Source organism: Onychostoma macrolepis, chromosome 01, assembly GCF_012432095.1.
Source record: "Onychostoma macrolepis isolate SWU-2019 chromosome 01, ASM1243209v1, whole genome shotgun sequence".
NCBI classification, from domain to species: domain Eukaryota; kingdom Metazoa; phylum Chordata; class Actinopteri; order Cypriniformes; family Cyprinidae; genus Onychostoma; species Onychostoma macrolepis.
The window spans coordinates 13,064,687-13,079,532 of record NC_081155.1 but is presented as its reverse complement, the minus strand read 5'-3'; the positions used below and the strand labels follow the sequence as shown (position 1 = coordinate 13,079,532).

The following is a 14,846-nucleotide window of genomic DNA, read 5'->3' as shown; positions in this document are numbered from 1 at the left end:
TTCACTTTAATTATCAAAATGCATGTTTATGTTCTAATAAAGCCAATCAGCAATTGTTCCGTGCTTGAATGAGATTTTAGCGCGCTGTAGCTAAGACCCTATAAAAGTGAGGGAAAATTGGGAAGGCTAACGTTTCATTGGGTGGATATGAATAGGCTTTGTTATTCACCACTGCCCGAGCCTAGTGCCAATGCCTGGGACTTATTATGAGCGAACTGTGTGTGCGCGTATGCGCTGGAATGGATGTTGATATGTATTTATGCACACAAACGTGTATTTGTGGTTAAAGTTTATTGTTCATATTTGAACATTATTAGTGTGTGTAGATGGTTGTTGAATGAGGTCCTGGTTGGCTCTCTGGATACCTGCTGTGGTTTATGAAATTGAGTTTTACTTTTTCAAAAGGTTCCTTATGCTTTTCTCTTCTTTTTAATGGAGATGTAGGTGTGCACCACTCTAAATCTTAGAGACTAGTTTTTCTTGCATTTACAGTGAATTTCCTTCCATCTAGAGCCATACATTCCTTGCATTCATTCATTCAGAAAATGCTCCAGACAGGCATATAAATTAGCATTATGTACACACACATATACCAGTACTCTTCCTAATAATTATAGAAGTGACTCAGAAGCAAACAAATATGAAATCTTGAAATAACCAATCTTACCTAATGCATTAAAATGCACTGCCACTCAACAACATGAAAGTCTTGTAGAAGTTGAGCTAAAATCAGAGTGCCATCAAACGTCGTCTCAGTGCGGGCTAATTTTGAGTCGATTGAGAGAGTGGTTGGATGTTAATATGGATATTACTTTGCATACTTTGAGTTTGTTTTGATGCTATGTTATGTATGCTTTTATTAACTGTGTATAGTAATTTCAGAAGTAAAGATGTTTTTTCAGTGCATATGCTGCATAATGATTTTTCAAAGTTGTAAATAAAACAAAGATTATTGGAGTACATTTTACAAGAAAATACATTTTTCACATTAATTCAATATGTTACTTGCCATTTTTTGTAATAATTTGTGAAATTTACTAGGGATTTCTACACAAAATCCTACACAATTTTCTTTTTCTTCACCGTATATGCCACAAAGTTGCCGCAAAGTCAGTCACTGATCTAGAGTCAGTGTTCGCTACTCTCTAGTAATTAAAGTTTGCATCTAGGATGGAGAAACTAATTCTAAACCAGCAGTAACAAGCAGTGCTGTCCTGGAGTTTCCTAATGAGGCTTAAAGTATATGCAGAACACACATGCACACATCATGCCTGTAACCAGAGGAAGGTTAAGCTTTCTGCAGCTTTACAAACGCTCCGCCTATGTGCTGTCTGTTAGACTGTCTGCCTGACATACAAACATGACAGACTGGTTTATTCAAGAATTGAGCACAAATGGAACACGGAGAATCAAAAAGAGTTAGAGACCATGTGATTGACTGAGGTATGTTCCACTAAAGTCTTATGTTTCTGGCATTGTGATGCAGCTCTTGGTCAGATGTATCTGTCAAGAAATTATTTTTTGTTTGACCCTATGACTAAATTTTCTGTTTTGCGTTTGATTACAGGCCACAGAATCGTATCTGGTGCATGATGGTCCCCATCGAGCCCCGGGCATCTCAGAGTGTTTCCTAGTGCCTGAATCCTACAGGGTACAAGCCATTTTCCTGTTTCTTTCTGTGTTGTTGTTGTTCATGTTATATGTTTGTTGGTTTTTGTGACTGTAACATGATGAACTGAACTTTGATTTCTTTCTCATGGCTGATGTAATTAATCTGCTTTCAGGCCAGACTGAGTTGGACTTCAGATTGAGATAAGATGAGTTGGAATCGGTTAAGCAAACTATCAAACTCAGATAGAGCAGAGATATAATCTATAATGCTTTGATTAATTTTCTCTTTCATATCCTGTGTAGAGAGAACGGTGTATATGTGCATCATAAATCTCATCGACCGTATATAATCTCATATGCTGCGTTTATATGGTAAGATGGTGGTTAGCGTTGAGAAGACTGCCGAGTTTATGTGGAGAAGCAGCTGCAGGAATTATCTACATAAAATATCATCAGGATTATTTAACTGCCAGCCACAAGCGAATGGTAAAAAGCAAAGTGTGTGTGTGTGTGAGTGTGTTTGTGTTGGGTTAAAACCGCACACACAGACTATATCGCTCGCATATGGTTCTCTTATGTGAGTTTTAATGGAAGTCTTAGCTGCTGCAACCGCAACTCGACTGTGGGTCTGCTTAACAAAGAACTGGGTGTGTGTGTGTGCGTGTGCGTGCATGTATGTATTTGTATGTGTGTGAAAGTATGCGTGCGCTGAAAGCAGAATTGTTTTTTATGCACCTCATGCTATTTTGTAGAGTAATGGCTGCAAGATCTGTGTGTGTGTGTGAAGCACGAAGACTGTGGTTTTGGATTTGTGCCTTTCAGTGTGGTAATGCCAACCTGGGTGCCCTTTTTCTGACCTCGCTCTTAACTCTTAATGTCAGTGTTTTTCTTCATGTTGTTGTTGTTGTTGTTATATATCGGCTGTTTTGCAGATGCATTTTATCACAAGCAACATACTGCATTGTTGAGTTTGTCCTCCACAATAGAGATCAATCAGGATCATGGAAAATCATAGGTTCATGGGTTTTCTTTTGGGGAAAGTTACTTTGAAAAGTAATGCATTACAATATTGCATTACTGCATAAAAAGTAACAAATTGTGTTACTTAGTTACTTTTTATGCATTGCATTACTTATTGTCACCTGAGCTGGGCTTGCATATTTAATTTTAAGAAGAAAACAAAAAGTTATATTTTTGGAAACTGTACAGGCCCTTTCACACCAAAAGTAAAATTAATAAGCCTCAGGCTGAAGGAAGTACCTCAGCTTTTGGGCTTACTCCCAATTTCCCAGTAAATGCAAATTGTATTACTTATTTGAAAAAGAAACTCTGATATTTTCTGTCAATATAAAAGTAATGTTACTTGAAAAAGTAATCTGATTATGTAACTTGCGTTACTTGTAATGTGTTACCCCAACACTGGTTGTCTCTAACTTTATAAAGTTATAGCTCTTTACCGTTACACTGTAAAACAGTGAAATTAACTTAATGAATTGAACTCATTTCACTCAAATATTACTGAAAATTGGTTGAACTTACTAGAAAAAAGTTAGATGAACTCAAAATCTGATTATATTAAATTGAACTTTAGCTGAATGAGCTGCAGCAGATTTCTAGTTCCCAGCAAGCTTTGAGTTAGACAATATACGGAGAATAAAAACTAGGTGTTATTTTGTTTGGTTTCACAAAAACATATAGAGATATGTGTTAGTGTAAAATATTGTTATTTTGGTATTTATAGGGTTTTCTGTTATGTTTTGCATGCATAGGTAAGGTGAACGATCAGCATCTAAAAACAAAACAAAACCTGTTTATGTGCTCATTCATCTGTAAGAAGTGGTAACCTGCAATTATCTTAAATAATGTCAGCCTGTTTATTTATTTTTGCATAAACTGATGTATAGGTTGGTTCAGCAACATGAATATTTTTCACCTGAATAAAACCAGTTAATTTAGATATACATTTTTTTTTCCAGTGCATCAGCATTCAGTTTCTTGTAAATTATTGAAAATAAATATATTCTTTACTCGGATGTCAACCAATTGTAAATCCGTTTTTCAACCTGTAGTGGTCATTTCTAAAGCGGCTGGTAACCTACAACTCCATGGTGTGCTTTCCCAGATGTTGATTAAGCTTTGTGCTGGATTAAGCCTGTAGTCCTGAATTAAATTGTGCCATAATTGGTAAGTGTCCTTTGTGGTGTTGGCTTAAGCGGTCTATGAGAAAGCAGTCCTAATAAAAGAGCAAGCTAATCTGCCTCTTAAAGTTTGACAGCAGTGGCACAGCAGAGTTTCACGGCTGGAGAAGGTGCAAGATAAGCATAGTTGAGCATGCCACTAGGCAGCCTGGGCGCTGTGGTTTGCCACAAAACAGATGTGGATTTAGGAGACCACCCTGCAATACTGTGATCCAGGACTGGGGCCTATAGATGAGTCATAGAATAAGAGAGAGGCGGAGAGAGGGGTTACTTACCTTCCATTAACTGATTAAAATACAGATTGCAGTAGTGATGCACAGGGGGAAAAAGTATTGCAAACCAAAAGCAGTATTTGAAAAGGCTGCTGACACAAAAAATGCAGTCAGTCCTGCATTGATCAACCTTTGCATATTTGTTTAGAATTGCACTGATTCCCAAGGCTTAATGGCTTTAGTTTATTAATTTTTTAAAAAGTTTGTTATTTACAGTATTATAGTCATTAATGACTGATATATGTAATGCACTTTTATGACAACACAAAATTGCTGAAAATGAAAATTTTCACCATATTTACTCAAAATTACCTAGAAAAAAATATTTGAAACATTAGGCTATAACATGTATAAATGCTAATACTGAATGCTTTGGAAACTAGTGTGCAGTTATGGCAATGCTAAATCTGACTATTTCCCCAAAACTGTGGCCTTACATGGGTGCATTTTATATAGTTTTGTGTATTTCTACTTTTCTGTCACAGAACGCACGTCTTCTGCAAGATTATAGAGAATGAGAAACTCCCAACTTTTTTTATCAAACGGGACAAGGGTGAAGTGGAGAACAAGAAGGAGAGAAAAGTTTTTTTTTTCTTCCTAAAGTTTGAGCTTTCACTTTCTGCCTTCGAGGCGGGGTTAGCGGCGAGAGCAGCACGGAGTAGGCGCAAGGGGGGACGGCGAGCAATTGCAATGCAGCAACGCGGCGAACTTCCACTCAACTTCAAAACGCGATTCATTTCCCGCCTCTGAGATAACTATGTACTCTCCGTACTGCCTGACACAGGTAAAATGCCTTCATTTAATTAATCAGTCTTGACTGTGTGTGTGGTATGCTGCATTGTAGTACCGTTGCCGTGTCTTGTCTTCTCTATTTCTGCTTAATAAATGCATTTCGAGTTATGCGTTGCGCTTTTTAGAACATTCTTTTCGGCCGCGCGTTTATTTCCAGCTTCCAGCTCGTTCGCGGAATCGTTTCGGAACTCCTCTCGTGCGTTTCATTGCACATGGGATCGAAGAGAAAATGGCGCTTCTCCCAAATCTATTTTATATAAAAGGAGATGGGTTTGCCCAGAGAGGAAGCGCGACTGGCATAGTAAACTGCTCGAATTTTCGATGTCAAACTATAAAACGCTCTGGTCTGAGTTCTTTAAGTTGTTTTCCCAAGCTGCGATGTTTCAGGAGATGACCCCGACGGTGCGTCCAACAGCTGCCGTGCATGACCGTCTCCGCGCTCGAGTTCAGAGGCATGAAGGGACATTGATCTACCTGTCCTGAGTGAGAAATGTTTCCAAAATACGTTAGCCTATATGTGCGCTTCAGGGATATGTGCTGTTCTCCAGTAATAGTTTAGTAGACTTATTTTATTGTGAATTAATGGACCGAGGAGAATACAATGTTAAAACGCGTTTGCTTCTCATGCGAAGACTGCGTGAAAGAAATGCATTTTTGACGTTATGCAATTGGCTTTTTTATGCATTTACAACTTATGACATGCTATTTTAAAAATCTCTTATAAGTTGTCAAGTTCACCATATTCATTCATAATTTATGAACCTTTTTTTTCATAAGCTTAGGCAGGTTGTAAGCTTGATTAGGCTATGTGAAGCGATGATACGCACGCTGGCCTATTATGGCTATTTTTATGCATAAAGATCTTGTTGTTTGTACACATAACAAATATCAACATAATAGTAGTTTAATAAAACTACTTTCAGGATACAATTAAATTATACCCTTAAAAAGTTTCATGACAGTTGGATGTAATATAGGCCGAGGTTCAATCGGAGCAATTCATGCCAAATACTGATTTAATTTACGATCACCAATCTTTGAAAAACATTATTCTCTTCAACTGTCTTTATACTTGACAAAGACGTCAGACTTTTGCAGTTACAAAATATTTTACTAAAATTTCTTATAGGCTAGATCATAAATGTTGCTCTTGTTTGTCTTAGTCTAAAGCTAGTCTTAACTCGCTTTAACTGTTGGCCTCAGATATAGGCTATAATGCTTAAAAATATTAAGCAGTGTTCAATGTGTTAGTAGTCTTTTATATTTTAACACCAATGTCCGTTTTGGAAATTATAGCCTACTCTGTCCCTGACGGCCTACACTTGAAGCCTTTTTTTTTTTTTTTGCATAAGCAGTATTATTTTTTAAGAAGCATTTGTGTTCATCAAAGCTGCGTGTATTTGAATAAATAATTCAAAAGTAAATTGAAAATGTATTTGCAGTCGTGTGCCATATATGCGCGCAGGGGCTTGTTTGTGTCGAGCCGCTGCGGCTGTAATCTCGTCCATCTCGGAGAGTCTCTCTAGCCCAGTTTGGCCCGGGTTTGTGGCAGTCGCTCTTTCTGGCTGTTAAATATTCCTGTAGCAGACATTCGACAGGTCTTTAAAATAGCTTTCCTTTAGGCTAAGACATAAGTAATTGAATTCTCAATAGCTAATGTCCTACAGGCGTAGGCCTACATAAACTTATTCTGTCTTGTTCTTATAATTAATTTCTTTTTTCAATTTCTCAATTTTTAAAGGATTTTGATCTTGGCTTCAATTTCTTGGCCGCAAATAGGCCTTTCTCCTTTTCCCCACACGGCAGACTGGGTCACGCCAAACTGTCGCTGAATCCAAGACGTCTGTGTCTAAAATAAATCTCCTTTTCTCTCATTTTGCGTAGTCGACGGCTCTTGTTTTTGTGGCGAACAATTGTTTTCTCGCTAATTAAGTTTTTGTTTTCAAAGCAGATACAAACTAGGTCTTTTTTCCCCCCAATGTAAAATATATAAGCCTGAACAGCAAACCGTTTGTAAAGTGCCTGCAACCGGTATGCCTATTATTTTATTTTTAAAGAGGTACCTGTGTTGATAATAAATAGGCCTATGTGCGTTTTTTATTTAATAATGCTAAAAGTGTATTTGCAGTCCTGTGCCAGGGCTGCTTAGAGCGCGGCCTAGTCAGCGCACTCGTTCAATCGTACGCATTCAAGTTGAGCTATAAGCTTAATGAATAGGCTATATTCCTCTTTTACTGTATTTATACTAGTTTTAAGCTGTGAACTATGGGTTTATTTTTCCTTAGAGTTTTTGTGTTGTTCTTAGTACTTCTGCAGCCGTCAATTCAACAGTTTGAATATTTCAATATTTGCTTTGCGCAGTCGGCGAAAAGGGCGATTGGTGGAGATCCAGTTAACAGTGAAGAGTAAACAGTAGGGTCAGTGGCAAACAATGTCCAAGATAAAAGGGATACATCTTTTATAAATGTAGTTTAAAACACATGGCAATTTCTTGAAATGTTTTTTTTATTATTAATATTATTTAGGCTATGCCGGTATAAACCGTTTTGAAAGTATTTTTTTTTAAATGAAATATTTTAACCAAGGTAAAAAATAAATAAAAAATAAATATAGCCTACACGATATGCTACAAATGCAAATATTTAAAGGTAACTCAGCTTGACCTGAACTGTTGCCCATTCATCAAAAGGTTAAATTATGTGATTTTTCTAGATATACCCTCTCTGTTTTATGGCTTTGTTGTCATATGACAAAAAATGTCTACCTACACCACTGACTCTGATTTGGCAGACAGCAGTGTTTAAATATTAATGCTTTAAAACAGAATTGCATAGTTGCACAAATTCAATAGGGGTTTTTTTTTATTTATTTTTTTATCTTTTATTTTTTTCTCCGCTTTTAGCCTCAGAAAAGAAATCAAAATGACTTTCTGAAACGTATTCATCATATAATAGGCTTATATTTAAGCAGGCCTAATTTTTGGTATCATTTACGTATATAAAAATGTATTTTCTTTTCTTAGTGAATCCGTTTGTTTAGGCAATTGTTTTGCCTCGGGAGTTGATAATTAAATTTGTATTAGCCTGTTCGCAATTATTAGGTGTAAATGTTTTTTCTTTTTAATTGTAACAAAGTGTCTCAGACGCACCTGAGTAGGGAGAGCATGCGAAGCAATAAAGGCCACGACTTACGGGTAAAACCCCAAACCTCTATCACACTGATTTACAGCGTCCTCGTCTTAAATCTCTCAGCCCGTGTTGGCATTATCTCGACTGTGATTTTGATTGCGGTGATAAAAGATCCTTCAAACCTGCAATCGCGCCACGTAGTGCGTGTTAAAAGGAATCCCTCCTTTGTCTCTTGTGGCTTTAGATGCGATTCAGATTGCAGACTGGATAAATCTTGCGGCAGGCCACGTTTCAAAACTTGGGTGAGGTTTGGCGGTTTATGGGACGTTTATGTGCCTTCAGAGAAGATGGAGACAAGGGGAGAGAGGGAGGGCGCGATGTGTCCGCGCAGCCGATGGATTCCTTTCCACCAGCGCGGATGTTCTCGATCCCCCGCTAACTCTGTCCGGAGGTTTGTTTAGTTGTCTTTCTTATTTAATTACGGTTAATTATTAAAATAAACGAGGACGCATACTGCGCGGCAACAAATGTAAACAATAACTAATGAATTATTAACGTTGATAAAAGGCTTTCTGGAATGGACTGAACAGGTGGGGAATCTCAAGCTTCCTACGTAATGGAAGTTAAGCATGTGTTGCCAAATGTGCCGCGGTGCAAAATGTCGTTTGGGGAGTCTAAAGGCCTTGCATGTATCTCAGGACAAGTGGATAGCATTAATAATGTATTTTGAATTTTTATACATTTATTTAGTTTTTCAGCAAGGGTGTATCTCGGATTTGAGGACATTGAGGTTTTCACCCTGGGTAATGGTATTTCCTGAAGTTTAGCAAGTATTATATTATAGGTATTATAATATGTGTATTCATATGTATGTGCATTTATTTTCACATATATAAAAGGAGGCCTTGTGGCTGAAGACAGATATTGATTATTATGGGGATCAAGGGGCATTATCATCTGAAAAAACAACAGTGATGTTTAAAATATGCTATACTCAAAAAAAAAAATGGCTTCTGTGCTTCCATGAAGAACCTTTACCAACCATGGAACCTTTTCATTGTACAAAAGATTCTTTATAGTGGCAAAAGGTTCTTTGGATTATTAAAATGTTCTTCATGCTAAGAAAAAAAAGGTTCTTTTAAAAACAATTCACTGAGAGGTTCTTTGAGGAACCCAAAATGGAACTTCCATGGCATCGCTGTGAAACCCTTTTGAAACCTTTATTTTTAAGAGTGCAGGTTCAGGCATATATGTATTGTCAAATGAAAATGTTTGCGCACATTACTGACAGAGCTTAATACATGTATTAATTAGGCTTAATACATTTAGAAATACATATCAAAAACCAATGAGTCTGAAGTAGTGTAATTTCATGTTAACTTGCTCCATCACAAACTTTAGGTTTGCTCGTCTTTCCCATCATATTGTCTTTTTATTTTTATTTTTTTTTAAGTTTTACGGATATCTATGCTGTTAGTGTATATTCGATTCTTTATATTGTGTGGATACCTATTTAGTTTGACGGCATAATTTGCATATTGAATACATCCTTGCTCAAAATAACATGAAATATTGACTCGTTCTAATGTTGGGTTAAATGGAACAATTTCTATTGCACTGTTAACAGACTAACATACATTTCTTTATCATTCTTTCTTTGTTTTCTCAATCATTTGCTCTTATATACTGGGCTCAGTCAAGCAATGAAATCTCACTGCTTGAGCGATTTGATTTTAACCAAACAGAGAATTGTTCTTACATTTGGTTTCAGATAAGCCTTGTTTGAGTCACCTGGACTGAAGTGCTGCTTTTGGCAGGCCCCACTCTTCACTCTTGATAGATATTGCAGCTTTCCTAAACATAACAGAGCAATTTAACGATTATGACAAATGCTGTTTTCCTGCCCTGTCTACCTATTGAATTTCCCCTTCCAATAAGGGTCTTTTTGGGACATGGCTCTGAGGGAGGAAGACATTGCATCAGACATGCACATTAACTACTCTTTCCTCCAGTTGTCTTGCTCAGCCTGGCAGGGAAATGGGTGAAACGGGAGGCTTTAACTAGGAGAAAGTGTGTGGGAATTGCAGAATATACTTTCAGAAAGCAGGAGAGAACAGGTTGGGACCAAGGCAGCAGCCCTGGGGAATACCATTCGATCTCCATCATAGGTCATGTCTATAAGCAAAAAAAACACTGCTATGTTAAAATAACAACAACAACAAAGTCCAGCTATAAAATGTCATACTCAATAAAAAGCATGACTGGAAACGCTTATGTGTCCCTAGGCTGTTGCCTTAACGTGCTTGCCATTCACCTGAGTGTGTTTTTGATTACACTGAAGCAAATAAATCATCAGACGTACTGATCAAGCCACAGCGAATCAGCAGAAGATTCACATCAAGAAACCAGAGCATCTGCACGAACGTTAACAACATTAAGAGTTACCGTGAAGTCTTTGGCTCTGTTCAGGTGTCTAGTTTCTATCAGAGGACAGTACAAATTGTTAATAGCTTCAGATTCCTCACGCATGAATCATTTTATGAAGGTGCAATGGCGTTCCTCCCTCGCAGCCCAGCTTGACCCTGCTGCAGTACTGCTGGCATAACCGTTCGGTGTGGTAACAATATGCAAAGTTACGTTATATTTATGTTCCTGGCAGACATCATCTTAGAAAATACATGTGCTGTGTTTTAGCTGGCAGCTAAAGATGCAGTTCAAGTGCTACGATGAAACCTCAGGTTCTAGAAAGAACAAACGTGTCCGCTGTTATAGCAGAATTCTTGCATTCTTAAAAATAAAGGTTATTTATTGGCATCTATGGTTCCATGAAGAACCTTTAAAACACTGTTAGACATTTCTGTAATTTCTACAGTTATTTACTGTATATCAACCAGTATAATACTTCAAATTCCCTTTACAGTAAATAACTGTAATATCCTTTGCATCATGGGAATTTTCTGTGACATCAAACCCCACATACAGAGACTTACTGTATTTTTTTTTAAAATTGCTGTATACTACTGTATTTGCCGTAACGGCCTCTTTGGCGCCATTCTAGTGAGGTTGTTTTAGTTTACTCATTTCTTACATTTGACTTGACACGATTTGCCCAACACCTTTTCTACAACGCCACAACAGCTTGGGACTGACTACACTGGACCCGTTACATCGCTTGTAATGACTGGAAAGTTTGTCCTTCATGTCAGAAATGGCTCGAGCGCTTGGAGTGCATCTGTATGGCAGAAATATACTGGGGCATCACTTTACTGTCCGCATCCACTGTAGATAGTATATTAGGTTCTATATTGTCTTTTTGAGTCGCGCCACGCCACGCCAATCGTGTCCGAGGATGACACGGAAGCAGCGGGGCAGTGCTGCGGGTTTTGCCCGGAGTTGAAGAGCTCCAGAGAACGATCTACGCTGTGTGTTGATGCACCTTACGAGAGAATAAGACCTGCAAGCAAGGTAAAAATATATGTATGTTTGTCTGTGTGTTTGTGTCATACATATTTTTGCATACCAGTTTAACTTAGTAATATTTACCCATCAAAAACATGGCGGTAACAAACTATGGTAAACTGCGCTGTCGTGGCAAATGACTTTTGTCAGCTTATTGAATTAAGTTACCGAATTAATGTTAATATAAGATAAGCGTTGCTCGTTAAAAATAATTTTAAGTTAACTAATGTGAAATTTTGTTCAGGTGTTAGCAGTTAATGTTGGCCAGTTGCCTATTGAGAAAATAAAATCGTATGTTAGCTAGGTTAAACAAGTTTTATGGCTAGCTGCCTTTCTAGTTTTAGAATTAGTTTGTTATAGTTTTTAATAGAATTTAAGATTTTGCATTTTTTTGTATTTGTGTTTTAAAGGCAACTGCAATGAAGCATCAAGAAAGACATGAGCAGGCCAGCCACCCTGAGACTGATAATTCATGGTAAGAGAACAACTATGGTTTTGAGAGGTTTGTGTATTCTATATGGGGTTTGCCTTTTAAAAGTGTGTCATTTCTACTACTTGTTTTACAGAGAAGACATTTGTCACTAACAAAGTGGATGGTGAGCAAAGGTGGTGGCCATGTTTTGGAGCAGCACCTGGGTTTTGCAGATGGCTATGCATTTTTGTGATGATAAATCCAGAGGACACAACATAATGCACTGCAAAATGTCCTAAGACAGGAGAAATGGTGAAGATGCACTGTTCCAGCATTGGAAGACTGTATTTTTAAGTGTTATAGGCTACATACAATGTTTTAAATAAAGAATTTGATATTTTGTAATTATCGTGTCTGTTTTAACTGAATGCCAGTAGTACCTATGTAGAGTAAAAATAAAATGAATTCTATATAAAAATGATAAAATCTAATGAAATCTATATTAAAATGAATGAATTACAGTAGTATACTGATGAATTGGATTATTTTTTACACTAATTTATTATAAAACAGTACAGTTTGCAACTGTAAATCAAATGCAGTTTGCTACTGTAAAACTTAATTACAGTAACTTACTGGCAACAGTCTTGCCAGTAAGTTACTGTAAAAACCCTTTGAAATGTCTAACCACTAAAGCTTCTTCGGAAAAGGTTCTTTAGATAATTAAAAAGTTCTACACTAAGAAAAATGGTTCTTTTAAGAACTGTTCTTTGGAATGTTCAATTGTACTAGATTTACACATTCATGGACACCAGGATGATAATTACCACCATCTTTCTCTCATTTTTCCTTTCCTTTCACAGTCTGTCTGTCTATGGCTCGTTTTTCAAACTTTCTTAAATCTCCATCATCCATCTCTTATTAACTGTACATTTTAGATCTGTAGTCATTGTGGACATACTGTATGCACACACAAAGCCGAGCACATTTTACTCAATATGCTCTCATAATCACTTCACTTAGCACAACTGTGTAACAATGGCGTCTTTCACAGTGGTGACCGCACTCTTGAATTTGTCTCCTCTCTTTTTGCTCATTTAAAGAGAACTGGCATTCTGGCCCAATGCTGTTGTAATTCGCTAAAGTTGTGTGTCTTTCAATGGCCAGAAATAACCAACTTCCACTGAAAGGTCATGGTCAAATTGAGGCCAGCACAAGCATATGGTTTTTTGCTTTTATGCTAGGTCAAGTCTTTTCTTTACTGTTCATAATTTAAATTTAGGGTGAAAGACCTCAGGGTGCCTTAAATCAGGGCTATAAAAAATTGTTCAACTGGCTTTCGTACATGGAATGAATAAAAGCACTAATATTTTATTTTTTGTTTTTTTTACTTAACTATTTTTAATTTTTCTACTATTTTCATTTTATTTTATTACCATGTACTTTTAATAAAATATATTTTTTGTATTCTTTTTATGCCTGTTTTGATTTTATTCCTTTTAAATTATTTTTTTTATTTATTTTAATTCCTTATATTTTAATTGAATTTATTTATTTTAATTGCATTTATTTTGTATTCCTTTTTATTCCTCTATCTTATTCCTTTTAATTAATTAATTAATTACATTTTATTTTTCATCCTTATTCTATTCTTCTCAGGCTTGCAGGCAACTCTTCAGTAATATTTGTATCACAGTGTGAGCCTTTAGGACAGCAACTAACCACGAAATGAGAAAGAAAAGTCCAAGAGCTGCAGAAGGGGTTTGTAAAGGGCTTTCAGATGACGGCGTGTGTGAGCGTGTTTGATGAGCCTGTGGCTCTTAGTGTAGGTGATAAATGGAGGGTTTAGACCAAGTGTTTATAGTAGCACAGTAGCTGAAGAGGCCTGCTGTACCGATGGGCCTAAGACACTCAAGGTCGATTATTTCTGTCCTGCAGGCTGTGTGTGTGTGTGTGTGTCTGTGTTTGAGACGGGTGTATTCAGCAGGCTCACAGTCAGCTGGCATCTATGACCGCAGCTCTGCCACTCTTGTTATATTTTGAGTAGCGGTCTATGCTGTAAACTGTATTGAGTATGCAGATGCTAATAAAGTAGCTTTTTGTTTTTAACATTGTGCGCGTCTACAAAACTTGCATTGACGCAAATTCCTTGCACTGTTGCCGTGGCTTTCGGTTGCTCCCCGTATTGTTGTTTGGCCTTTGGAATGGATCATGCGGAGCAGTGCACTGGTGCTGCACCACAGGCAGGGGAAAACCTGACAACAAACCTTACCATTACAATACTTTAACCTGCCGAGGAAGATATACTGAGGAGAAGAGTAAGAAAAATGAATATGTTTGCTTGACGGCAGATGTTTTTTAGGAACTATGCAGCATAACAGTCAATGCACAGATCTTCCCAAAGTCGTGCAGAATTTTGCATTACTTTGCTATGAGCGCTGAGCTGCGATACCCATGAGTGCTGTGATCTTGGGAAAAATAGAGCAATTAGTCTTTTCTGTCATTTATGCAAACATTCCACTGGAGTGACTGTTGAATGTACACACATGCTCCGGGCTCTTGCCATTTGTGAAGGTACAGTAGGCACTCATATATGTGGTATCGCAAGATTTATAAATTGATTACAGTCTGTCAACCCATCGACAATCCAAAAATATTATCTTACAGCATGGTTGATTTATTTTCACAGATATTTGCTTTATTCACATCTGGCCGTTTGAAATGTTGGATAAAATGACTCGCTCTGTTCCAAAATCTAGTGAGCTCCCGTGCTGTTTGCTACCTACATACAGTAGGCAGCTGCCTTCTAAGACAACATGCGAACTGAAATGGGAACCTCATGAGTGAATGATTTGAGATACAATCAATAGGCATCAACATGCTTCATACAAACTTTGTTTCCAGTAGCATTTAGCATTAGTGTTTTTTTTTAAATAAAAAATAGATAGGTAAAGTATATTTTAAATATATGAAC

The 14,846-nt window shown here is 37.1% G+C and overlaps 1 protein-coding gene and 1 long non-coding RNA gene across 16 annotated transcripts in view; both read left to right on the top strand.

Moving 5' to 3' along the window:
- Positions 1-14,846, top strand: part of LOC131537249 (nuclear factor 1 X-type-like) — a 109,711-nt gene that overhangs the window by 13,300 nt on the left and 81,565 nt on the right. For 13 of the 15 annotated variants that reach the window (XM_058770573.1, XM_058770651.1, XM_058770694.1 and 10 more), the window contains one exon: positions 1,568-1,651. The exons of 1 other annotated variant lie outside the window; for it this stretch is intronic. In XM_058770573.1, the coding sequence (XP_058626556.1) occupies positions 1,568-1,651 (84 nt within the window). Of the gene's footprint in view, positions 1-1,567; positions 1,652-1,784; positions 4,866-14,846 lie in introns of those variants that run through there. One more of the 15 variants, XM_058770593.1, reaches the window with a different exon arrangement.
- On the top strand, positions 4,872-12,277 carry LOC131537353 (uncharacterized). Its single transcript, XR_009270259.1, has 3 exons — positions 4,872-11,466; positions 11,871-11,935; positions 12,027-12,277. It is a non-coding gene; the product is annotated as an uncharacterized LOC131537353 (long non-coding RNA).